The 24,329-nt window shown below is 37.8% G+C and overlaps 1 protein-coding gene across 1 annotated transcript; it reads left to right on the top strand.

The window, feature by feature from the left end:
- The first annotated feature begins 10,231 nt into the window (after window positions 1-10,231).
- LOC109242666 (mediator of RNA polymerase II transcription subunit 15a-like) lies at window positions 10,232-23,748 on the top strand. Its single transcript, XM_019409506.1, has 11 exons — window positions 10,232-10,453; window positions 10,702-10,813; window positions 10,935-11,046; window positions 11,540-12,424; window positions 12,962-13,032; window positions 14,152-14,226; window positions 15,944-16,633; window positions 16,731-17,066; window positions 22,253-22,453; window positions 22,548-22,636; window positions 23,213-23,748. The coding sequence occupies exons 1-11, from the start codon at window positions 10,335-10,337 to the stop codon at window positions 23,418-23,420; spliced, it is 2,898 nt and encodes a 965-aa protein (XP_019265051.1). The 5' UTR covers window positions 10,232-10,334; the 3' UTR covers window positions 23,421-23,748.
- Window positions 23,749-24,329: the final 581 nt, after the last annotated feature.

Here is a 24,329-nt window from a genome sequence, read left to right as displayed (position 1 = left end):
AAATCGAAATCGAAAAAATCGAAACCTTATTGAAACGATAACGATAAGCATATGTACAAATCGATAATCGATAAGTAATTATCGATAAGGGTCAAATCAAATCGATAAATCGAATGCACACCCCTAGTTTTTACTCAGTTTGAGATTTAAATGATATTTTAAATGATGTTTGGGCTGAGGAACATTGTTTTACTAGTGCCCGAGGGGCTTGTGATGATTTTTGACTGAGTAAGGCCGAGGGCCTATATTGTGAGTAGAGACTGATACTGATTGGAGGCCGAGAGCCTGAGATATGTACGCCACGAGGTGGCTTGATTGATATGAGGCCGAGGGCCTAGATTTGATGCCACGAGATGGCTTGTTATTGCGCTTGGGCCGTAAGGGGCCCCTCCAGGAGTCTGCACACCCCTAGTGAGCGCGGGTACCCATTGTGATGTGAGATTGAGCCCAAGGGGCTGTTACTGTTGTGAGATGTTGCCCGAGGGGCGGTTGTGGTGTTACTGTGCCCGAGGGGCGAACTTTTATTTGTTTACTTTATCATAATTATCTGTCAGTTACCTGTTTACTTGTTTAAAGAGCATTTTTCCTGATTTTCACTAGTTTTCCTGATTATAAATGATTTTACTGCTTCATTATAGACTGTCTTGTGCTTTACGTGTTTTCTTACTTTCAGTCATTATTTACATTCGTTACTCACTGAGTTGGAGTACTCACTTTACTCCTTGCACCCTGTGTGCAGATTCAGGAGTAGCTGGTTCCGCTCCGGAGTGTTGATTTCCTCCAGTTCCAGGCGGACTTCTTCGGAGATTACGAGGTAGTTGTTGACGTCCGCAGCCCCGTGTCTCTATCTCTCTATCATTCATGTTCTTTCCAAACAATTGTAGTAGTTTATGACTTTAGCAGACTGTATTGTAATTCATAGATGCTCGTGACTTGTGACACCCCGGTTAGGGCTGTGTCGGGTTGGATTTTCCGCATTATTATTGATATTTCTGCTATTCTGTGTTAGTAAATCATGTTTTAGACTATTATGTGTTGGTTAACTGTTTTAAAAGATGAATTGGGTTGAACTGGCTGGCCTTGTCTTCACGAGAGGCGCCATCACGACCGGGTTCGGGGTTAGGGTTATGACACTCATAATCGCTAGAATACTTTGTGTCTTGCTAACAAAGATACTTGAAATAACTTAGTTTAAGTAAAAGTAGTATAATAGGTTTTAGGAATTAGTATTTTGAGTTTAATTACTTGTTGGATTGTAATAGTTTTCATAATTTCAAGGCCCAATAAAATTTTTAATGCTTTATTAGTTGTAAACTTACTCTATAAATATATTTTTCACATGTAAATTTATTCGGTACGGTTCGGTATTTTTTTGATTTATTTTTATAAAATAAAAAACCTGCTCTAATTATCGGTACGGTTATAGATTTATATAAAAACCTAGAGTTTCTTTAAAAGAAACCTAAAAATCGGTTCGGTGCAGTACTGTTCGGTTGGTTTAGTCGGTTTTCAAATATCCATTGACACCCCTAAGCACAATCAAAGCTAAATCCTAAACAAGAACAAGCTTTCAAGACTATATTATAAAGAGTCGACTCTGCTATGACGGGATTATTCTTTGTAGATGCCTCTGGCGGAATCGAAATAATATTTCTATATCATGCATTACTTGCAAATATCATATCAAGAGGCATGAAACTGCAAGCAATAATAGCAAGTGGTGTACCAACACCGATTTTATTGTGAGGCCACTCATATTAGATTTGATATACCTCTTCAAACAACTTAAATAATCATCACAAATATATCAAAGTAGAGTAATGCTGCTAAATTTATAATGACAGAAAAATTGATAATATGGGATGGAGCACTTATGGCTAAGTGTCAAACGGAGTTCTAGAGATAATTGGATATTAATAAATCGTTTGATGAAAAATTTATAATTTTGGAGGTAATTTGTGTCAAGTACTTACCAGTAGTTACAAAATCGACAAAAGCAAAGATTGTAAAAGTTAGCTTGCCAAAGTTATACCTCTACCTTAAATGAAAAAGATTCAACTGACAAAAAACATAAAGTAAGAATAGATCCAGTATTCCTTGTCTTCTTGCTTCGTGTCGAAAACGAATAAGAGCATCTAATAAAAGATGATTTGGTTCTTCCTGAATACTTGGTTATCAATCCCAATGGTAATAGAAGTGCATTTAATAAAAGAAATATTTCTATCATTAGATTAAAACGCAATTTGTGCAAATCGCATGATAGAATTAAAAAGATGTTTTAGCTAGCAGAAATGAATATGTTGATCAACTAAATAAAATGTTGATTGCCAAAATTTTATAGTAAAAATAAAATATTTTTCTGTTTTTGACTTAGAAGAAAAGGATACCAATAATTACTACCAAGAAGAATACTTAAATACTTTAATACCGAACGGCCTTCTACCATACATGTTTGTTGTCAAGCTTATTATTTCTTACGTATGTTAGTGTCACAGTATATATAATAGACTAAGTTGATCTTCCATTATATATAGGTTGATTTTGAAGAAAAATATGCCCGTCGTGCTACTGAAAAACTTAAATACACCGAAAAACTTATGTAATAGCACACAAATGGTATATAGAAGTTTTGACAATAACGTCATACATGCAACAATTATGAGATTGGCCAATGTGCTTCTAAGTATATTCTTATCCCTGAATTCAACTTTTGTCTTCATCCTTTTAAATTTGTGTGAAAATAATTTTTAGTATGTTTAAGTTTTGCAAATATAATAAATAAAGCACAAGAACAAACATCCTAAATATTGGACTATATTTATCGAAATATATTTTCTTGCACGAACAACTGTATGTTGCACTTTCAAGAGGGATATCAAGATCGACAACAAGAGTTTTGGTTAAGGCAGAGCAACAAAAGCATTAGGAGGAAACATACACGAAAAAGTATTATCCACAAAAGAGTGTTCGTTAAGATACCATCACATTAAATACTTTTAAACTATAATATATAATTATCTAACTAACATGACAAAATTGATCATTTGTGTAAGTTTTGATGATGTCTTTTTATTTTAAATTCAAGTATTATGCTAATGTAATAATATATTTTGGCATTTAGATGATTGTTGTATTATCATTATATATATATATATATATATATATATATATATATATATATATATATATATATATATATATATATATGTATGTATATATATATATAATTTCTCTTATTAATTAAATTTTATTGTTCATTCATATAAATAAATGTTTAAATCATCACGTGCAACGTACGTTCATAGATACTAGTGTATGTGTGTGTGCGTATATATATATATATATATAAACACACACACACACAAAAATTTTCATTTAACTTATTTACGATAACAAAGTCTTTTGTATTTTTTCCAGTATATCTACAATTTTTGTAATTATAAGATAAAATATTTTTTTATAAATGCGCAAAGCGCGGACAAAATCACTAGTTCCAATTCTAAAACAAAAAATTTCAACTCTGAATAAAAATGGTCAATATAAACGTCAACTGCTCTATTTGATTGTCACGACCCAATTTAGCATCATGACCGGCGCTTAGGAGCAAGTGCCCCCAAGTAAGCCTCATCAGTATTTTACAGAAAATCGGACAAAGTTTACCCTGTTTTAGGAGTATCCAAAAGTTTTCCTGTCTCATAAACAAATAACAACCAACCAATGTTTACCTAAATAATCACAATCTTCATCAACTAACTAAAAAATGAGTTTTCACCAACATTACCAACCTTATCAACATAATAATACTAAACCCGTAAAAAATACGGAAAGAAGTGTAATACTTGTAAATAATCAAATACAACGAATAAATACTCATGACACCAATAAAAATGACTATGAAGCGAGTTTAAGAGTTCATAAGGAAAGACGATAACAAATAAATAAATCTTCACCCATGAGAACAAGTGCGAGGCTCACCAGGAACTATCAACTCGTGTACTCTAATTAACGAAACCCTCGCTCACGTCAACTATTGTCTCTGTAAAAACATAGCAGGGAATGAGTCGCTAGCTCAGTGAGTAATAACACTAAACCAGAACTATTTTTAATTGGGGACAAATCAGAAAACATGTTAGTGCATTAAAAATATCATAAGAATGCCCTTTCATAAACAATAAACAATAATTAGTATCATCATGTATTTTCTGTAACAGAAATCAATTTAACAATTCAGTAATAAACTCAAGCATTGTGTCATATCAAATCTTTATGTTTGGGAGGTTTCCAAGAAAGGATCGTGTAATCTGTATCACTATGTAAACCCCTTCGTAAAAGAAGTCAAATATAATTTTAGGTCCCTATTCGAGGGAAAACTGTAACTATATGCTAGTTATACCTTCTCACTAGCGAAGACTATAATTATAATCGGTAATCTGTAAATACAAGGTGCACCAAGTCTGACGAACCCGCCGTTAGCTACGAGATCCTTCAAAGTCTCCTCCCATTAATATTCTTTCTTGTAAACAGTCGATACTCGTATGAAAGCATTTTAAAAATAGAGCATATCATTTCTTATCAAATCATGTAATTTTATATCACGACCCTAAAACTAACCCGGTCGTGATGGCGCCTATCGTGAAACTAGGCCAGCCGACACAAACCCAAAACCAACCAGAAAATTATATTAAGTCATTAATTAACTAAAATCCCATAATATAAGTTTGAATAAGCAGTGCGGAAATATAACACAAGCCCGACATCGGGGTGTCACCAGTCATGAACAACTACAAACTCGTCTAGGAACAAGAAAGACAACATAGTCCGGAAATAAAATACTAAGACAATCTGAGTAAGATAAGAGGAGAAGCACAGGGCTGCGAACGCCAAGCAGCTACCTAGTCAACTGCGAAGACCTGCTGGAAGACTGATCAGCACTCACTGTCGCGTCCTGAGACTCCTGGATCTGCACACAAGGTGCAGGGAGTAATGTGAGTACGCCAACTCAGTAAGTAATAAAAGTAAAAGCAGCTGAGCAGTAAGAAAACAGGCAATTCCACGTCATAGCACTACAGCAAAATAGTATATGTCCAGAACAATACAGTAAATCAATTAACACATAAAAATAACTCAGTTTAGTAAAACCTTTTTAAATCATCTTTCAATAGTTTCAAACGAGTGATGAAAATAATGAGTAAAAGGGATAGAAACGTAAACAGCACATCGGGCAAAACATGTACCATAAACCGCCCCTCGGGCCAAATATCAACAGAACCAGCCCCTCGGGCTACCTCACAATCACTCGTAATCAGCCCCTCGGGCAACAACATGAAACAACAACCGCCCCTGGGGCAATATCACATCACTCACACTGGGTATCCGTGCTCACTGGGGGTGTACAGACTCCGGAGGGGCTCCTACAGCCCAAGTGCTAACATGAGCCATCTCGTGGCATAACAAATCAGGCCCTCGGCCTTCATATATCACAAATCAGTACAACCTGCTGCGGCGCACAGCCCGATCCCATGATATCCTCACAACACAGGCCCACGGCCTCACTCAGTTAGAACTCACTCAAGCCCCTCGGGCTAACAGTAAAACAGGTACTCGGTTCAAAATATCATTTATAAAATCAAAAGGAGTAAATAAAATCCGAGTTATGAAATCAGTGAAAGCATAGCATGACTGAGTGTAAATATTATCAAAAATAGTGAGGAAACAGTAGTAAAAAGCCCCTAAGGGTCCAAATAGTCGGCACAAGGCCCAAACACGGCATTCAGCCCCAAACATAGTAATACTTCCCAAAACACAATAATATCAAACAGTTTTCAATCAAATACGCGACTTAATGGTCGTACGGGATGGACCAAGTCACAATCCCCAACGGTGCACGACCCCACGCTCGTCATCTAGCATGTGCGTCACCTCAAAATAGGACAACGATGTGAAATCCGTGGTTTCATACCCTCAGGACAACATTTACAATCATTACTTACCTCAAACCGGTCCAAACTCTAGCCCGTGACGCCTTTGCCTCTCGAATAAGCCTCAACTCGCCCCGAATCTATCCAAAATCAAAATCATAACATCAAAATAGGCTAAAGGAACAAAGCCCACGCGAAAATATTCAAATTACATCGAAGATCCCGAAATTGGCCAAACCCGACCCCCGGGCCCACGTCTCGGAATTCGATAAAAATCACACCACCAGAATCCTTATCCTCCCACGAGTCTACAAATCAAGAATATCAAAATCGGATCCCAAATGGCCCCTCAAATCCCCAATGGAAACTCTCCAATACCAAGCCCTAAATCTCAAATTTTAACCCTTGATTTCCATTAATTTCGGGCCTAAACAGTAAAACAATGCCATAGGACCAAGTATTGAGTTCAAAAATCTTACCTCCAAGTGTTTCCCTTCAAATCCCTCTTCAATCTCTCTCAAAAAAAGCTTCAAAGTCGCTCAAAAATGGTGAAACAAAGCTGAAAATCGCGAAGGAAGGCTTATATAGTTTCTGCCCAGGTGTTCCCGCACCTGCGGACCAATTATCGCACTAGCGGACCGCTTTTGCAGTCAAAATAACCGCACCTGCGGTTTTCACTTAAAGGCCAATCTCCGCATCTGCGGTTAGAACTTCGATCCTACGGCCCCGCAAGTGCGCAATCTCCGCTTCCGCGACCTTCCCTGCGCATCTGCGACATCGCACCTGCGGTCCCCAATTCGCAGGTGCGGAAATAACAGAAGCAGAAAGTCTGCAGCACAACTCCAAAACCCAAACTCTCCGTCAACCATCCAAATCCATCCCGAGGCCCCCGGGACCTCGACCAAAAGTACGAACAAGTCAGATACCACTATTTAAACTTGTACCAATCTTCGGAACACGCAAAACAACATCGAATCATCAAAACACCCTCGGATTCAAGCCTAAGGATTCCAAAACTTTCAAATTCCGCAAACGATCAAAAAGTCTATCAAACCTCATCCGAATGACCTGAAATTTTGCACACACGTCACAAATGACACAACTGACCTACTCCAATTTCTAGAATTCCATTCCGACCCCGATATCAAAATTTTCACTACCAACCGGAAAACGCCAAAATTCCAATTTCGCATATTCAAGCCTAAATCTACCACGGACCTCCAAAATACATTCCGATCACACTCCTAAGTCCCAAATGACCTAACGAAGCTATCCGAACCATCAGAATTCACATCCGAGACCTTTTTCACATAAGTCAATATCAAGTTGACTTTCCAACTTAAGCTTACTTAAAAGAGACTAAGTGTCTCATTCCTCCCCAAAACCACTCCGAACCCGAACCAACCAACCCGATACCACATAATACAACTAAACAACACATAAAGTAGCAGAAATGGGGGAAACGCAGAGGTAACTCATGAAACACCGGCCGGGTCGTTACATTTTATTTCGGTAATGTAAAAATATCTAGAAACACGAGAATATTTAAAACAACAATAATCCGCTTAAATAACCATTTCGGTATCATGTCGAGTAAAGGACTTGCCCCACATGCAATTTCAAAGCATCGGTAACACCTTTATTTTCAAAATCATATATAAACTATTAAAATATTCTCTGTAATTCTTTATTTCTCAGTTCATGAATCGAACATCAGTTAATAACCTTATCATAATAAAAATATTCAAATTTAATGTCACCCATTATAATTAAGCACTAACTCAATTCCAATATCAGATCTAAAGAGCTAAACAATTCAAACTTAAACACTCTCAAATACTCTTCGAAATAGGTTATACCCAAATATGTGCATAGCTAAACCCAATTAAAGTTAGTGTACATCATCTTTCCCACTAGCATTTAACTTTAGTTTCCGATGAAACCTTACATACTCGGGGAAACAACTCAAATAGAATTAAAGTAACATTAACCTGTATAAGCGGAAGTGTGGCAGTAGCTATGAGCTTCAACTTTGGTCCTTCTTTTGTCTTGTATAGTTTAATGACAAAATTTTATTCTTCTAAACCTTCTTTCACGTTGCTGAAGTATTTCACCTTGGTTTTTAGTTGAGTTGTTGTCCTGTATCTTGCTCTGGATAAACCTTTCCCCTCTATTCTTTAATATTGGAATATGACTCCCCCCAAATCCCTAACAACTTGTTTGGATGGCTGTTACCTGTCGTATTTTATTGTATTGTTACTTTAAATATAATATTTGTTTTGATTGTTACTTAAATTTTATTGTATTGTATCGTTATATTCATTTTTACATAACGACGAAAAATGCCACTTATAGAACGACAATTTTGGTATGGTAGCGTCGTTTTCTTGTTTTCTCTCTCTCATATTCCCTTCCTTATTATTAAATAATCATATTTTATTCTTTATCCTACTTTTTATATAATAATTCTATTCCGCATCCTATTTTTTCTTAGTAATGTTGCAAGTTTATTCTTTATATTGTTGATGGGTGACACCATGAAACAACGACAAACGATACAATATATCCAAATATTGTATTCATCAAACAATACAATACACTACAGTATAATACAATACGATACATTATGAAACACCATATAACAACAATCCAAACAAGCTGTAAATCCCGTAATGTAATATTATAGTGGGAGTATTCCCCTCCCCCTACCCCCCCCCCCCCCCCTTTTGTCTCTTGTTTTATTTTATTAATAATTGGCTGAATACATACGGAGACACTTAAAGTTGGCACGATTTTTCATTTAGACACCTGAACTTAGGGTTGTTCCTAATGAGCACGTACATTACATGAATTTTGTTCCAATTAGGCACTTCTTGCTGAGTTGGCACAAAGAGTGAGCTTCACCCAATATAGGCGCGTGAAGAGCCCAAAAAATAGATTTTTTTTTGTCTTTTTTATTTCATTCTTCTTCTTCTTTATGTCCACCACCATTTTCACCATTGCCTCCTCCACTTTCACCATTGTTGTGCCTCTACCATTGATTTAGCTCAATGCATGAATTTGAAAAGTTTATCACTGATGAATAATTTCTCCTTAAAAAAAGATAAATCAATGAACTTTTTCATTCTTTCAACATCCTCACTGGACAACGAGGTCTGAAATTTTTTTGCTCTTTGGAAAGAACAAAATCAACAGATTTTGATTTTCCTTTCTCTTATCCTTGTCGAACCACATGGAATGTAAGAAAATATCATAATTATATAAAAATAAGATTTTCGGAAGCAAAGAAGCCATTTATAGTTTATAATAATAAACCAATAATCTGTTCGAAACCACATTAATCTGAGTGTATATTAAATATTGAATCCAAATTACATTTGAAATCCTCAACTTTGACCAATGGAACATCCAATTATAAAATGAGTAAAGTCATCCTATTCTCCTTCCCGAAGAACGTGGTAACTAAAGAAGGCGAAAGGGGCAATACACTATGAGGGGATTCACTCCGTCGCTGGACTGAATGAAGGCAGCAGAGAAGAAGAGCCAATGATAGGGGGAGGTAATGGGTCTAGTTGTGGGGATTAGTAAATTCAAGGTGGATTTCTTTTAGTTAATGTGGCTGTTTTTAATTGGTTACTCTGCCACATAAGCAGCGTTTGAACTTCACACGTTGATCTTTCTTTGGGACTGAGATTTTAGTGTCCAATAGCCATACTTTGATGGTAGTTTGAGTGTCTAATAGGAAACATGCTCATTTGAGGTGTCTAAGTGAAAGATCGTGACAAGTTTAGGTGGCTGTCTATGTATTTGGCCTTAATAATTTAGTTAATGACTTAAATGTCCATAATTAAAAACGGGTCAATACATTGAATTTGATGGTTCTTTCATTAGTGTTAGTATATTTTACGAATTTATTAAAGGGAGAATACACTTATAGCCCGTTTGGCCAAGCTGCAAAAATCAGCTTATTTTGAGAAGTGCTTTTTTTCAAAAGTGCTTTTCTCAAAAGTACTTTTGGTGAGAAGCAGTTTGTGTTTGGTTAATTAGTTTGAAAAGCACTTCTGAGCAGCAATTAGTGTTTGGCCAAGCTTTAAAAAACTGCTTCTAAGTGTATTTTTCTCAAAAGTGCTTCTCAAAAATGTGCATTTGGAGAGAAGCTACTTTTTTCTATTTCTCCAAAACTACTTCTGCTTCTCCTCAAAAACACTTTTTTTCCTTCCAAAAGCTTGGCCAAACACCTTAATTTTTGACCAAAACTGCTTTTGGCAAAGAAAAAACACTTTTGACCAAAAAGAAGCTTTGCCAAACACGCCATTATTCGGTGACAAAACTTATATATATATATAGCATGTATAGACAACGAACACTGCTGATTTTATTATTAGAAGAAAGAATTTGATTAGTTGAGGAATTGAGATGGATGGTAATAATCGGAGGGCTGCTCAGGGTAACGCCCCAGCAGCCGGAGCTATGGACACCGCTGATTGGCGGACTCAACTTCAACCCGATTCTCGTCAACGGATTGTCAACAAAATGTAATAAGTATATTTATAGTAGTAGGAGTATTATTTTTCTGCAACTTGTACTTGCTCAAAGATTTTGGATTTCAGGGCAACTTTTTCCTTTATAACCGTGGCGTCCATACCTGCAGATGGAAAGAAATCACTGCCCCATGTTTCTATTGTGTTTATCAATTTCTTAAAATATTTTTACCTTTAAAAAACATTTATCTAGGTTAGGTTGTGCTCTTTAAATCTAAATTTTTGTTGATATGGCTGTATAGAATGGAGAACATTAAGGGTCGTCTTCCTGTCTCTGGACATGAAGGAGCTCAGGAGCTTAACAAAATAGCAATGAGGTTTGAGGATATGATCCATACTGCTGCCACGAGTAAAGTATGCAGTCTATACTTGTTTCTATTTGTCAGCATAATGCAATTGTTTTCCACATTGTTGAATTTGTTATTCTTGCTTGTCTTAACGTGCATTTTTAACTCAAATTTATCCAATATTTCAGCAAGATTATCTGCAAAGGTTTTCAAAGATGCTGACTAAGTTGACGAAATTTCAATATCCCGATTCTATACAACCCAATGCTATTACTAGTGGTCAGAATGCCCATGGCCCAGGTGAACAATGAAATTTCATGTGCTATATAGCAGATCTTTGTCTGATTGGATGCTTTATATACACCTAATTAATTCGTTCCGCTGTTGAAAATACTTTTTTCTGTAGCTACAATATGTACGCGAAATTGCAGATGCTTGAACCATTGTTCTAATCTTTGTGTTATCTGAACTATTTTAGGTGATTAGTCTTAGTAAGTATTGTTTGTGCTCTAGGTTAGAGTCCTAGCCCCTTAAAGTACTGTTCTCTACTATCTGACTATTCTTCTTCCATTATTAGCTACCTGAAAAAAAAGGAACACTATTGTATATTTATCTAATATGAACTTAGACAAAGTTCTCATTTAGTGTTTTGGAACGCAAAGCTATTGCTTCTGTTTCTCGTATCTTTAACTACAATATACTTTCTTTCTTTTGCTGCTTGTATGTATTTTACTGCTAAATTATTATGTTTGATTATTTGAAAGCAATTGACTAATTTTTGTGAATTGTGTAGGATCCCACAGCATGCATTCCCAAGTTAACAGCCAAGCACAGCAACTTCCTGTACCTATGGTGGCCAATGAAACTCAAACAAAGCAACCACTGTTGCTGCAGAACATTCAGAACAACATGGCATCCCAAAATTGTGTTAGTTTGAGCCCAGCACTTCCTCCTGTGGGCAACTTAACTCAAGCTACCATGCCAAATGTTGTTGGCCAGAATTCAAATTTTCAAACCATGCCAAATGTTGGTCAAGTCGTGCCTCCTGATCTGGTTAGTAATTCTCAGAGGCAGATGCAGGGAAGACAACAACAGGTTGCTTCTCAACAGCAACAGCAGCAATTCCAGACAACACAACAATTTTACCAGCAGCAGCTGCATCGTCAAATGATGAAGAAGAAATTTCAGCAGGGAAACACGCCACAGTCCTTGATACAACATGAACAGCAGAAACAACAGCCACAGTCACAGGAGGAGCAGCAGCAACAGCGACAAAACCTTCTACAGCCTACTCAGAGAAATCAGCAGCAGTTTGGTTCTCAAAGTAATATTGCTGGAATCCAGCAGCAACAGTTGACTGAAAGTCAACCTGTTAACTCTGGCTTGTCGTGTAATCGGCATCCTATCCATATTTTGCAACTATCAAAAATTCCTGTACAACGGCAAACGCTACAGAGCGCTGCAACCGTGTTACCAAGTCAACATCAACAATCGCAGTCACATCCGGTACAACAGCAAATGACGTCGCAGAGTCAATCACGACCACCTTTGGGTTTGCAGCAACAGAAGAATCAATTGCCAAGGGAAATGCAACAGAGTATTCAAGTATCAAGCCCGTTGCTTCAACATCAGAAGGAGCTATATCAACTACAAAGAGCCACACCAGAAGCTTCATCAAGTATGTATTTTTCATAATAAAAGCTTCAATTAGGTCTCATCCATCATTCATTAGCAGTTCGTCATTCTTAGAAATTTCCACTTCTCATCCCTTCTATGTGAAGGATTAGGACTTCTACACTATTTAACCACTGGTTTACACTTTTTTTTTATAAGAAGTAAAACCAATTATTTAGGAGGCGTGGAGAAAGTGACCAAGTGTCATTTGCTGTTTTGATCAGCTTTAATCATACAAACCATCATGCAACTCATAAAAAATGTGACGCAAAAGATGCATTTATTTTCAGTTAAAAGGCGGAAAGCTAAATTATGGAATATTAGCACATTACCAGATACACAGTCAATATACTAGTCTATAGTGAGTATTTAACTTTTGTTGACAAGTCCATTTGGATGGTGTTTAAGATATGTGAATGTTTCCTGGAATATCTGACAGATGTTTATATCCCCAACAATTGCCTGAATTTGGAATCTGTAATGAGTCAAATTCTTTAATATTAGTGCTATCCTCAATTTCTGGTTTATTTGTATTTTGTAGCATCGTTAGATTCTACAGTCCTGAGGGGAAATGCAATTGGAGCTGATTGGCAGGAGGAGGTTTACCAAAAGGTACTGTTTGCAATGGTATTTTAATTTGCAAAGGATGTCGAAATCGAAGAAATTATATATGACTGTTTTTGGGTAATGGAGAAATCTCCGAGACTCTGGTGGATAATAGGCCCATCCCTACCCTAAAGATTCAAGTTGAAGTTCAAGAAGAATATGGGATCAAGCCCTACGCTTAGAAACATTGAACTTAGGCTGAGTCTCTAAAGTCTAAACTCCTCCATAAACTAAAAACTAACTAATGAAAAGCAAGTATAAGGTTCTAATTTCTATAGTTCCTTCTAAAGTGTGCCGACAGACAAGTTTGCCCTTACATAAGCAAAAATCTCGCGAGACGTCCTGACCACGGGCTCAATTGTCTGGTGAGTGGAAAATCCCTTGAGGCTACGACTTCAAGTTTGAGGCCATGACGTCAACTCTGAGACACCAATCTTGCAGCTTCTGCTTTGTGAGGCAAGGACTTCAACTCTAAGACACCACTCTTGCAGTTTTTGTCTTATGAGCCATGGCTTCAAGCTTGAAGTCGCGGCTTCAATTTCAATTCTTCCAAAATCGGCTCCATATTTTTTTTCCAATGATGTCACAATCACATGGAAGTATTTATGACACTTTTGAGCGCTCCTTTGGATGCTATCACTTGATATGAGCTGAAATGTGTATAAAGAAGCTAAAGCAAAGTTCAGTTGCTTATTTTACACTTCACATGTTGGGCATCCCGGTTAACGAAGCATGTCACGTTCAAGCAGGGTCCGGGAAAGGACCGCACCCAAGGGGGTGTGACGTAAGCTGCCTACCTGATGCGAGCATCGGGGGCTAATTTTACGACTCGAACCCCTGATCTATAGGTCACACGAAGACAACTTTACCGTTGCTCCAAGTTTCCTCTTCTTGCACTTCACATGCTAAATTGTGCAAAATGGATTCTTTAATCAGTTCTAGCTTCCTGTTCTACTTCACTTTTAGCCTTAAGGTTCTCCCCTGAAGATTCTCTAAGTATCTTCTCTAACCATCAAGCTTACCTACCATTCACATGGAAATGCAGTCTTTTTTTTTGTGGATAAGTACACATGGAAATGCAGTCTTAGAATTTGTGTAATTGACTTGATGAAATTTTTAATGCAGATCAAGTTTATGAAGGAGATGTATTTATCAAAGCTCAATTATCTATACCAAAAAATTGCTTCTAAAATGCAACAGGTATATATCTGCATTTAATCCATTATTATCATATCTGAATCAATTCTACCTGCGGATCTAGATCTTGATACAGTTTGTGATGTCCATAGTTCTCATTAAATTATACTTCAATTCCAAAGTTGTTGAGGTTGGCTATACGAATCATCTGTATCCATTTTTATTACATTCAGGCTTGTTTCACTCCAATAGTAAATAATTCGTCTTTTAAGGAAAATTTGGGTTCTTTAAATTTCACTCGCTCCCACCCAACGTACAGGTCTAACTAGAATAATAGGACTCATGGCAAACGACTAACCTAATATATGTGTTAATAATGAATAAGCTTTTAATCCTAACAAGTTGGTATCGTTTATATAAATTTTTTAAATTTATTGTTACAGTTTTATCTAAGTTTGCATTGATTCCAGGAGATCATAGGTCTTGAGATAATATCCTCAATGGATTTTTTGTCTCTCTTTCTACTACCTTTATCGTCATAATGCCCACCTATGAACTGATTCTTTTGGTCTTTGGAGGTCCACTAAAGACATGGCTATAACATCGTGGGTTAGAGCCATCTTAAGCGACATTCTCTCATGTTATGCTTGTTGTGCTAGTTGTACCCTCTGTCAAATGTAATCACTACTGAACTTTTTATTAAATACGGCACTTGTCTTGTCGATATGTTGGGCCTTAAAAGTCGAATATTCATATAGCGGTGCTTGTCTCGCAATTGTTTTATTAGTTCTTGCCCTTCACTTTGTTAGGATCTTCTATTTGTATATTGCCTCCCAATGCTTATCCATTCAAATATTCTATTTTAATTTATTTGTTGCATCTTCATTGTATCATGCTTTTTTTCCCTTGGGAAACTGACCATAGATATCTAATTGGCTACGTCGAGGCACTATAGTGGTGTCTTATCTCCCTTCTTATCTTTTTCCTTATGGGGACGATACTTTCTTTTATAACTGAAAAATTCTTGAAGGCCAGTGGCTCATGGTTCGAAACTCTGTGATGGGCCTGTTCCCCACCTTTCTTCCAATTTTCTCACACTTATGATTGTTCCTTCGCACATATGTTTTATAGAATTTATATATTTGATACAAACTCCTTGAGATGCGCCTAGTTAATCCTAGAAAATGATCTAACTGAAGTTTTGCTTCAGAAAATTTGAAAATCTAGATGCCCGTGTTTGCATCTTTGGTCCCTTTCCTGTTAACTTAAGAAACCTTGCCTTCATAGTGGGATTCGACTATAGTGTGGTTAATTCCTCTTCATTTTCCTACATCTGCATCATTTGTCAGTGTTGAAGTACTGTATATGATCGTTACGTTAAGGTGGTGCTCGGGCACCCAAAGATGTGGCCTAGCGGTTAATAAAGTGGATGAAATCATGGGAGACTGGGGTTCAAATTCCTAGTTAAACACTGTGAGCAGATGTGATTTTGATGTTAGTTTCCTCCAGTTTGTTTGAAGGAATCAAGGTCTGCCAGATTCTTTTGTTAAGGGCTTGATATGGCCTAGTTAAAATGCACTTAAGTCAACATTTTGTTGAATTGTGGGCAGCTTGCTAGCTAACTGTGTTATTTGTCTTGTTATGCCCTTTCTTAAATTCTCCTCCCTTTTCCTTCGCTTGGGGGTGGGGGGGGGGTGGGAGGTACTTAAAGCATGACTATTAAAGGTTAGCAAGGGTGAGAAACAAGGCTGTTGCTAAACTGATTTCTTTCTTTTTTCAGCTAGATTCTCTTCCTCAGCGACCTCAAAATGAGCAAATTGAAACGTTCAAGATGCTCAAGATCACACTGGGACACATTTTGCTATTCTTGCGGCTTAACAAGCAGGATATCAAGCTTTTTCATAAGGAGAAACTGCTACAGGTTGAGAAGCACATAGGTCTCTTTCTTAGTTCCGATAGGCCGCGCACTCCTACTTTGTCTCTGCAGCAAGGGCAACTTCCTGAAGCTCTTCGGATGCAACTGAAGGTACAGAGTTCCATGGAAGCAATGCAGCAGAATAATCTCACCAAGTTGCAACATAATTCCTTTTCTCCTCAGGTTACCCAACATCCTTCTCCGCAAACTGACGAACAAAATATGTTGGCGTCTCTTACTAAAGCTGGGCCTCCTCTCCAATCTGCAAACTCACCATTTGTCGTCCCATCTCCTTCAACTTCCTGGGATCTATCTCCAATGCCAGGGGATTCTGAAAAAGTTAGTACTGGCCTTGCATCACATATTGCTGCTGGAAATATAACGCATCAGCAGGCTGATGCACCTGACCAATCCGTTGGAATTGGTATTCCGGAGATATCAGCCTCACCTTTGCTTGCAGAGTTTACTTGCTTAGATGGTACACATGCCAATGTTTCAGCTGTTGTTTCAGGCAAGTCAAGTGTTGAACAATCATTGGAACGCTTGATGAAAGTGGTTTGTATAATAGTGTTCTACTTAATTTATATTTTCACTAATCCCAATATATCTGTCTTTGCAACTTTCCTTTGATTTGATCTAATGTTATATTCAGGTTAAAAACATGTCCCCAAAAGCATTGAATTCGTCAATTAGTGACATCAGTTCAGTTGTCAGTATGATGGATCGAACAGCAGGATCTGCACCAGGAAATGGATCAAGAGCAACTGTTGGCGAAGATTTGGTTGCCATGACCAAATGTCGTCTCCAAGCGACAAATTACTCTGCACAGGATGGACTGCCAGGAGCAAAGAAACTGAAGCGACACAGAACTTCTGATGTCGTTTCATCATGTGGCAATGTAAATGATAGTTTCTGGCAGTTGAATGGGTCTGAAGTATCTGAGTCAGAGTCAACAGCAACATCCAGTTTCAAAATACCGAGACCTGAGGTAATCTTCTGCTACCTTTCTATTAATGAAAGAAGTACAAAAGTATACATCTAAACATGAGAGAGGCGTGTTAGATTATTCCGGTTCTTAATAGAAATAGGATATCCATGGGGGTGCACTTTGAAGTTAAAGTAAAAGCTGGAATATAGCCACGGCCAAAAGAGATACGGGAATGGAACATATGCAATACATTGGAATGACTTCCTGAAGTCTGAGCATACCTTCAAACTGAAACTTAGTGTGAAGTGCCCTTGAATTATCATTACAAGTGCCTATCTTTCCTTTGACATTTGACTGATTATATTCCTGCAACTAGAATTCCGCCCAGATTGTCCACTTTTAAGTCTCTTCTCAAGTGTATTCTGTGATAGCTGCACAACGTATGATACTGCATATGGAAATCAAACATACCTTTCCTTTTGGATGGAGGTTTTGATTTTGACATTGTGCATGGAGGTTTTGGTTTTGAGGATAGAAACGAAGGAGGAGTCTCGCTTTTGGATTTCACAAAAACTTTGAGTTGGTGATAGCTAATTCGAGTTCCCGAAGAAAGAGGAGCACTTGGTAACCTTTCGCAGTACGGTGGCTAAGACTCACATAGATTACTTACTCTTTAGGAAGGGTGATAGAGTTCTTTGTAAGGACTACAAGGTTATCCGGAGTGAGAACCTTACCACCCAACATAAACTCTTGGCGATGGATTTAGAGATTAAGAGAAAGAGAAAAAAGAGGGATTTGTGCGACATGCCAAGGATCAAATGGGGTTGCTTGATTACCGCCAGAGCTCAGGAGTTGGGGGGAGAAGTTGATGGCAATGGGGGTTTGGGGGAATAGTGGGGATTCAAGCAGTATGTGGGATCGGACAACTAGTTGTATTAGGGAAGCAACTAGAGAGGTGCCGGGGGTCTCGAGGGGTAATGTTGGGGGACATTGAGGGGATTGGTGGTGTAATAGAGAGGTCCAAGGGAAAGTAGAAGGCAGGAAGGTCATAAGCAGGTCACTTGTGAGAAGTTAGTGGAGTGCAAAGATGAGGAGGACAAGCGGATGCATAGGAAGAGGTATAAGGAGGCGGAGAAAGAGAAGAAGTTAGCGGTTATGTCGGTGAAGACGGCAGCATTTGAATGCTTATATGTAAAAGTTGAGGACAAAGATGGGGATAAGAAGTTGTACAGGCTAGCTAAGGCGAGAGAAAGGAGGGCCGAAGACCTAGATCAAGTGAAGCACATCAAATATGAGGAAGGCAAAGTATTGGTGGAAGAGGCACATATTAGACGAAGATGACAGACATTCTTCCATTAACTATTGAATGAAGAGAGGGGCATGAATATTGTGCTGGGAGATTTGGAGCACTCCGAGAGCCGTCAAGATTGTGGGTATTGTAGGCTTGTAAAAGTTGTGGAGGTTGAGGGGGCTATGCGTAAGATGATCAGGGGCGAGTGACCGGGCCAGACGAGATCCTGGTGGAATTTGAAAGAGCGTGTGAAGGGCAAGTTTGGAGTGGCTTATTGGTTATTTAATGTCATTTTTAGGACGGCAAAAATGCCCGAAGAATGGAGATGAAGTACAATGATTTTGTTGTATAAGAACAAGGGTGATATTCATATTGCAACAACCCCTAGGAGTATCAAGCTACTAAGCCACACTATGAAGATTTGGGAGAGGGTGGTGGAGATGAGGGTGAGGAGGGTGTGTCTTTCTGAGAATCAGTTCGGATTCATGCCGGGCGATCGACTACAGAAGCCATTCATCTTGTAAGAAGATTAGTAGAACAGTATAGGGAGAAGAAGAGGGACTTATATGTGGTGTTTATCGATATAGAAAAAGCAGACGGCAAAGTCACAAGGGAAGTTCTGTGAAGATGTTTGGAGGCTTGATGTGTACTTGTCGCATACACTATAGCTATTAAGGACATGTATGATGGAGCCAAGACCTGGGTGAGGACAATGGGAGGAGACTCGGGACACTTCCCATGTCGTGATGGGGTTGCACCAGGGATCAGCTCTCAGCCCATTCCTATTTGCCTTGATGATGGATGAGTTGACTTGACACATTCAAGGGGAGGTGCCTTGGTGAATGTTATTTGTAGATGACATAGTACTGATTGACGAAATGTGAGGCGGTGTGAACTCTAGGCTGGAGGTTTGGAGCTGCACCTTAGAGTCTAAAGGTTCAGGTTGAGCAGGACTGAAAAAACATACTTGGAGTGCAAGTTCAGTGACGTGACTCGGGAGGTCGACATGGAAGAGAGGCTGGATACACAAGTCATCCCCAAGAGAGGAAGTTTCAAGTATCTTGTGTCTATAATCCAAAATAATGGGAAGATGACGATGATGTCACGCATCGTATTGGAGCGGGGTAGATGAAATGGAGGCTCACATCTACAGAGTAGTTGTTAGACCGACTTTGTTGTATGAGGCTGAGTGGTGGCCAGTCAAGACCTCTCACGTTCAGAAGATGAAAGTAGCGGAAATAAGGATGCGAAGATGGATGTGTGGGCATACTAAAAGGAATATCATTAGGAATGAAAATATTCGGGACAAGTGGATGTGGCCTGTGTGGTGGACAAGATGCGGAAAACGAGGCTGAGATGGTTTGGGCAGGAGAAGAGGAGATGCACAAATGCTGTCGTGAGGAGGTGTGAGATGTTGACTATGGTAGGTCCAAGTAGAGGTAGAGGTAGGACGAAGGAGTACCGGGGAGACGTGATCAAGCAAGACATGGCACATCTTCAGCTTACCGAGGACATAACTTTTGATAAGAGGGTGTGGAGTCGAGGATTAGGGTAATAAGTTAGTAAGTAGTCAAGCGTATTTCTTTTTCGTATCAGTATCTCTTTTCTAAACCTGTAGTACTAGTGTTATTCTAGTATTTCCTATTCTTAGATTTCTATTACTACCTGTTATTTCTTTTGCTTCGGACCGTCGATTATCTTATTTTGCTGGCTGTTGTTACTGCTTCTTTTTCCATAGCTTCTCCACTACCGGATTTCTTTGTCATGACTGATGTGATTATGCTTTCATTGAGCCGAGGGTCTATCAGAAACAAACTCTCTACCTTCACATGGTAGGGGTAAGGTTTGTGTACACACTTCCCTCCTCAGACCCCACTTTGTTGGATTGCACTGGGTATGTGGTTTAATGAGACATGTGCATTGCTGCTGTAATGCTTTTGAAGCTTGGGAGTATCTCCAAGTGATCTGAACCAGTATAAGATGGCCGTCTAGCATCAAATAAATGCAGTATATACTGAAAACGCGATTCTTTCAGCTGGCTTCTACACTGCCTAATACTGGAGTGTCTTTGGACCATACTGTCATTCGCATTGCTCCTTCAACTTATAATATCAGGACAACTAATATCCAATCTCTACCACGAAATTCATAGCTCTAAATGTCCCTCAAACCTACTGTGTCAAATTTGCACAGGATACAAATCTGTATCAAAATAGAAAAATACCTTCAATATATATATATATATATATATTCTTTTTATGAGGTTTTGATTCAACCTTATTCCTTTTGTAGCAACTAGCATGTGAAAATATTCTCGTAGTGAACTAAGTCTAAGGTGGAAGAAGTTGTTTTTTTTCTCTTTTTCAAAAAAGATGCAGCAAAAAGAAGGTTAAAAAATATGAGTGAAAATTTATCTCCAAAATTTTAAATAACCACAAGTCCTTAAATAGCCATTTGAAAACAGAAAATTTGCAGAATAGTTATAACAACCTAAAATATCTATACATAAATTTGAATTTAAACATCCTTGATACTATAATAAAAGTAGACTCCTCTTACTAAACAGCTAATTGTTCCAACTGATTAACAGATGCAATATTCAACACTCCTCCAGTCCTCCTTCGCTTCCATTGCTGCAATCTGAAAACTATGCTTCTTTATTTTTGCTTTTGCTAATTGTGCTTGTGGATTGTTTTGAGTGTCTTTGAACTTGCCACTTCTGTAACATGACCTTTTTTTTTTGTTTTGTGCATAAAAACACCTTCAGAAACTCTATCTTGTGCTCTTCGGAATGAGCTTTAATTTAGGCAAGGGTAGGACTTGCAAGTAGTGGTTGTAAGGATTTATTTTTCATTACAACTTCAGATAAGATAAGACTTCACTTTTACAGATCAAATATGATAGCTTTCACAATTGAGAGTTTGTTGGACATTCTAAGAGAGACTGCTACTTCCCATGTTTGAAAAATAAATTTAAAAATAGGTATGATTAATGAATGGTCCTTTTGAGTGAACTCTCTGTAAGACTAACTCAGCCTCTGACACCACTGTTTTCTTTTTTAATAAAAAAGGTGCAGCACAAGATGGTTTGGATTTAAAAACAGAAAATCTGCACTTAGTTATTGAACAAACCTAAAATATCTTAACAAAAATTTTGAATTAGACATCCTAGAAATAATAACAAAAATAGAATTCCCCTACAAGCAAACAACTCATTATTCCAACAAATCAGCTGCAGCAGATACGATATCCAACAACTGTCTTCAGATGTCTAGTCACTGTCTTCTTTTGAAATGCTTTTGACTTGAATTCCCAACTGCACCTTATTTCACTGTTTTGCTCTCTGGAGTTTAAATCGACACAACGCCCTTTGTCCTTGCACTTGCATATTGGGCTTCTTTATTTCTGGATGCATCCTACCTTTTGTGTTATATACTTATATTTATGTAGATAACATGAATGGCTTAGGTTCTGCCCACATAATCATTTATTGAGTAACTGGATTCTCAAATGAGTAAATTTGTTCAACAGAAAAAGAGAACTACAAGTTGGAAACATCCCAAGCTTTGGCTGGATATTGGATAATAGGTATTATAATTGTAAGACTTGGGAATGCTAAAGCTGCATTGCTTCCACGCGAGCATGTTAACTCAACATGTAGAATGGTGTTTTTCCTTAAACTATGGTATTTTTTGCATATCCGGAAAATGAGTTAGCTTTATTTTGCTCTTCTCTTGTTTGCTTTTCATCAATTGTTTTTTATGGTAGGACATCCTATATTTGATGTAAGACACATTGTTTATCCACAAAAATTGTTACTTTTCAGATGCTGATTTTCCTTGATGTTTCATTTCATATTGATGTGGTGATCTTGGACAAGGAAATTGCCTTGCTGTCAATATTAGGATTCTCCTGCAGTAGCTACAGTACTAACAGTGATTTGTAATCTGTTGCAGGTTAATCATGCACTGGTTGAAGAGATACGGAATATCAATCGGCAGCTTATCGACACTGTTGTAGAAATTAGTGATGAAGGTGTTGATCCGAGTGATGTTGCTTCCGCAACAGAGGGTGGTGAAGGTACTACTGTTAAGTGTTCCTTCACTTCCGTTGCATTGAGTCCAAGCTTAAAATCACAGTATGCTTCAGCACAGATGGTGAGATTTTGATCTTCATACACTGAACTTCAGTCATCAACTCGTATCATTTTTGGTTTCTATGGTTGATTGATAGTCTTTTACTTCTGTGCAGTCTCAAATTCAGCCTTTGAGATTGCTCGTTCCAGCTAATTATCCAGACTGCTCTCTGATTTTGTTGGACGAGTTTCCAGTTGAAGTCAGGTGAGGAAAAGTTGGCCAGTCTACTTGATATAGTACTGAAAAAGAGATGACCACAGAAAGAGAAAGGGAAGAAGAGAGAATTAATAAGAAAAATTCTATCATATGAAATCAATAAAAGTTGGCAGACCTGATTTTATGCCATGTTCGTCATAGCTAGTTAATTTGTAGGTCTTAAGATGATGAACAAAGAGTCCTTGTGATTTTTTGTCCATTTGGATTTTCTACTAGTCAATCAGGGGCTGTTAGTAATAGGGGTCTATTAAGCATGTCTTGTTCAGTTAATTTTTCTCCCTAGAAAATAGAGGATAGGGTTACTCTGAGAAATTAAATTGCTGATGTTGGGCATGCTGACACTCAAATGGGTTAGCATAGGTTCGTGAAATATACTGACTAGATATGGAATTTAGAGCACACTATACAGGAAAACCATAAAAGATTTTACTCATCTGCCTTTTGATCTGCATTAAGATTATTAATTATGTTTTGGAGATCACTCTTTTCGAGTCTTATATTCTCCAATTAAAACACCTAACTAAATTATTTTAAAACTCAGATATTAACTGTTTTCTGCTGCAGTAAAAAGTATGAAGATCACTCCATGAAGGCCAAATCAAGGTTTGGTGTCTTTCTGCGAAATTTTTCACAACCAATGTCTTTAAAAGACATAGCAAAGACTTGGGATGTTTGCGCTCGCTCTGTGATTTCTGAGTGTGCACAGCAAAATGGTGGAGGAACCTTCAGCTCAAAGTATGGGTCTTGGGAGAATTGTTTGAGTACAGCATGATGAAGACCTAATTTATGAGCAAAGTTATGAGTTTGGCTTGATCCATCTCTTGACTCCGTTCTAATCCTGTCTTGATCCACCCTTTGGCTTTGCTCTCCTTCTGCCTCCTATTTACTGGTGGTGACAGCATATTTCTCGGCTTCTTGAATTGGAATGCTGATTTTTTTTTTTTTGGTTTATGCTGGGTGTTGCTCAATAAGAACTTACATTTCAATTGAGTTGTTTCTAATCAAGTATGGAGTTTCTTTTTGAGGTGTTTGTCCTTTTACTTAATTATATTCAGTGTTCTTCTGAACTTGGTGAAATTAAAAGGTTTAAAATATTGTCTGATGCCTTGTCAATTAGGGAGGGTGGTCTTGGTACAATTGAAAGAATTATTTTGCACCATATGACCTTTTTTTGAGGCCACTCTTCAATTTATGTTCATGTTAGTCTAGTGAGCTAAATTTTGCCTTTAAAAGTGGTTGGACGAATTCTCTTTGCAGACAAATTTAGGCATGGAGATGGAATTTGAATACTACAATAATACCATACCCAATATTATCCCACACCGTAGAATATAAATAGTGATGTCAAAATGCTATTTGTGCACACGCTCCCAATTGAAAGCATAAGGGGAGCATCCGATATTAGATATAACTCAGCTCTTCATTTTTGTTTCGCAGTTTGTTGTCTTTGTATTTTTACAGGAGTTAGGCTTCTCAATATATTTGGTTTACAATCTTCCGGAGTGTGTGGTAAATCTAGGATTCAAAGTCATTGGGTTCTGCTTTTCGTATATATACGATCTTTTTTACAAGCATAAATATACATAGTTCAAATTAATCGCAATTAATTCTCGAAACCTTTGTGTTTAGTCTAGATCCGCCAAAGAATCCCAACGTATTAGCCTCTTTAGTAACTTGATAA

The sequence above is a fragment of the Nicotiana attenuata genome, unplaced genomic scaffold, assembly GCF_001879085.1.
Source record: "Nicotiana attenuata strain UT unplaced genomic scaffold, NIATTr2, whole genome shotgun sequence".
In the NCBI taxonomy this organism is placed as follows: Eukaryota; Viridiplantae; Streptophyta; class Magnoliopsida; order Solanales; family Solanaceae; genus Nicotiana; species Nicotiana attenuata.
The sequence above is the reverse complement of the archived record's forward strand: the minus strand, read 5'-3'. Positions and strand labels throughout refer to the sequence as shown.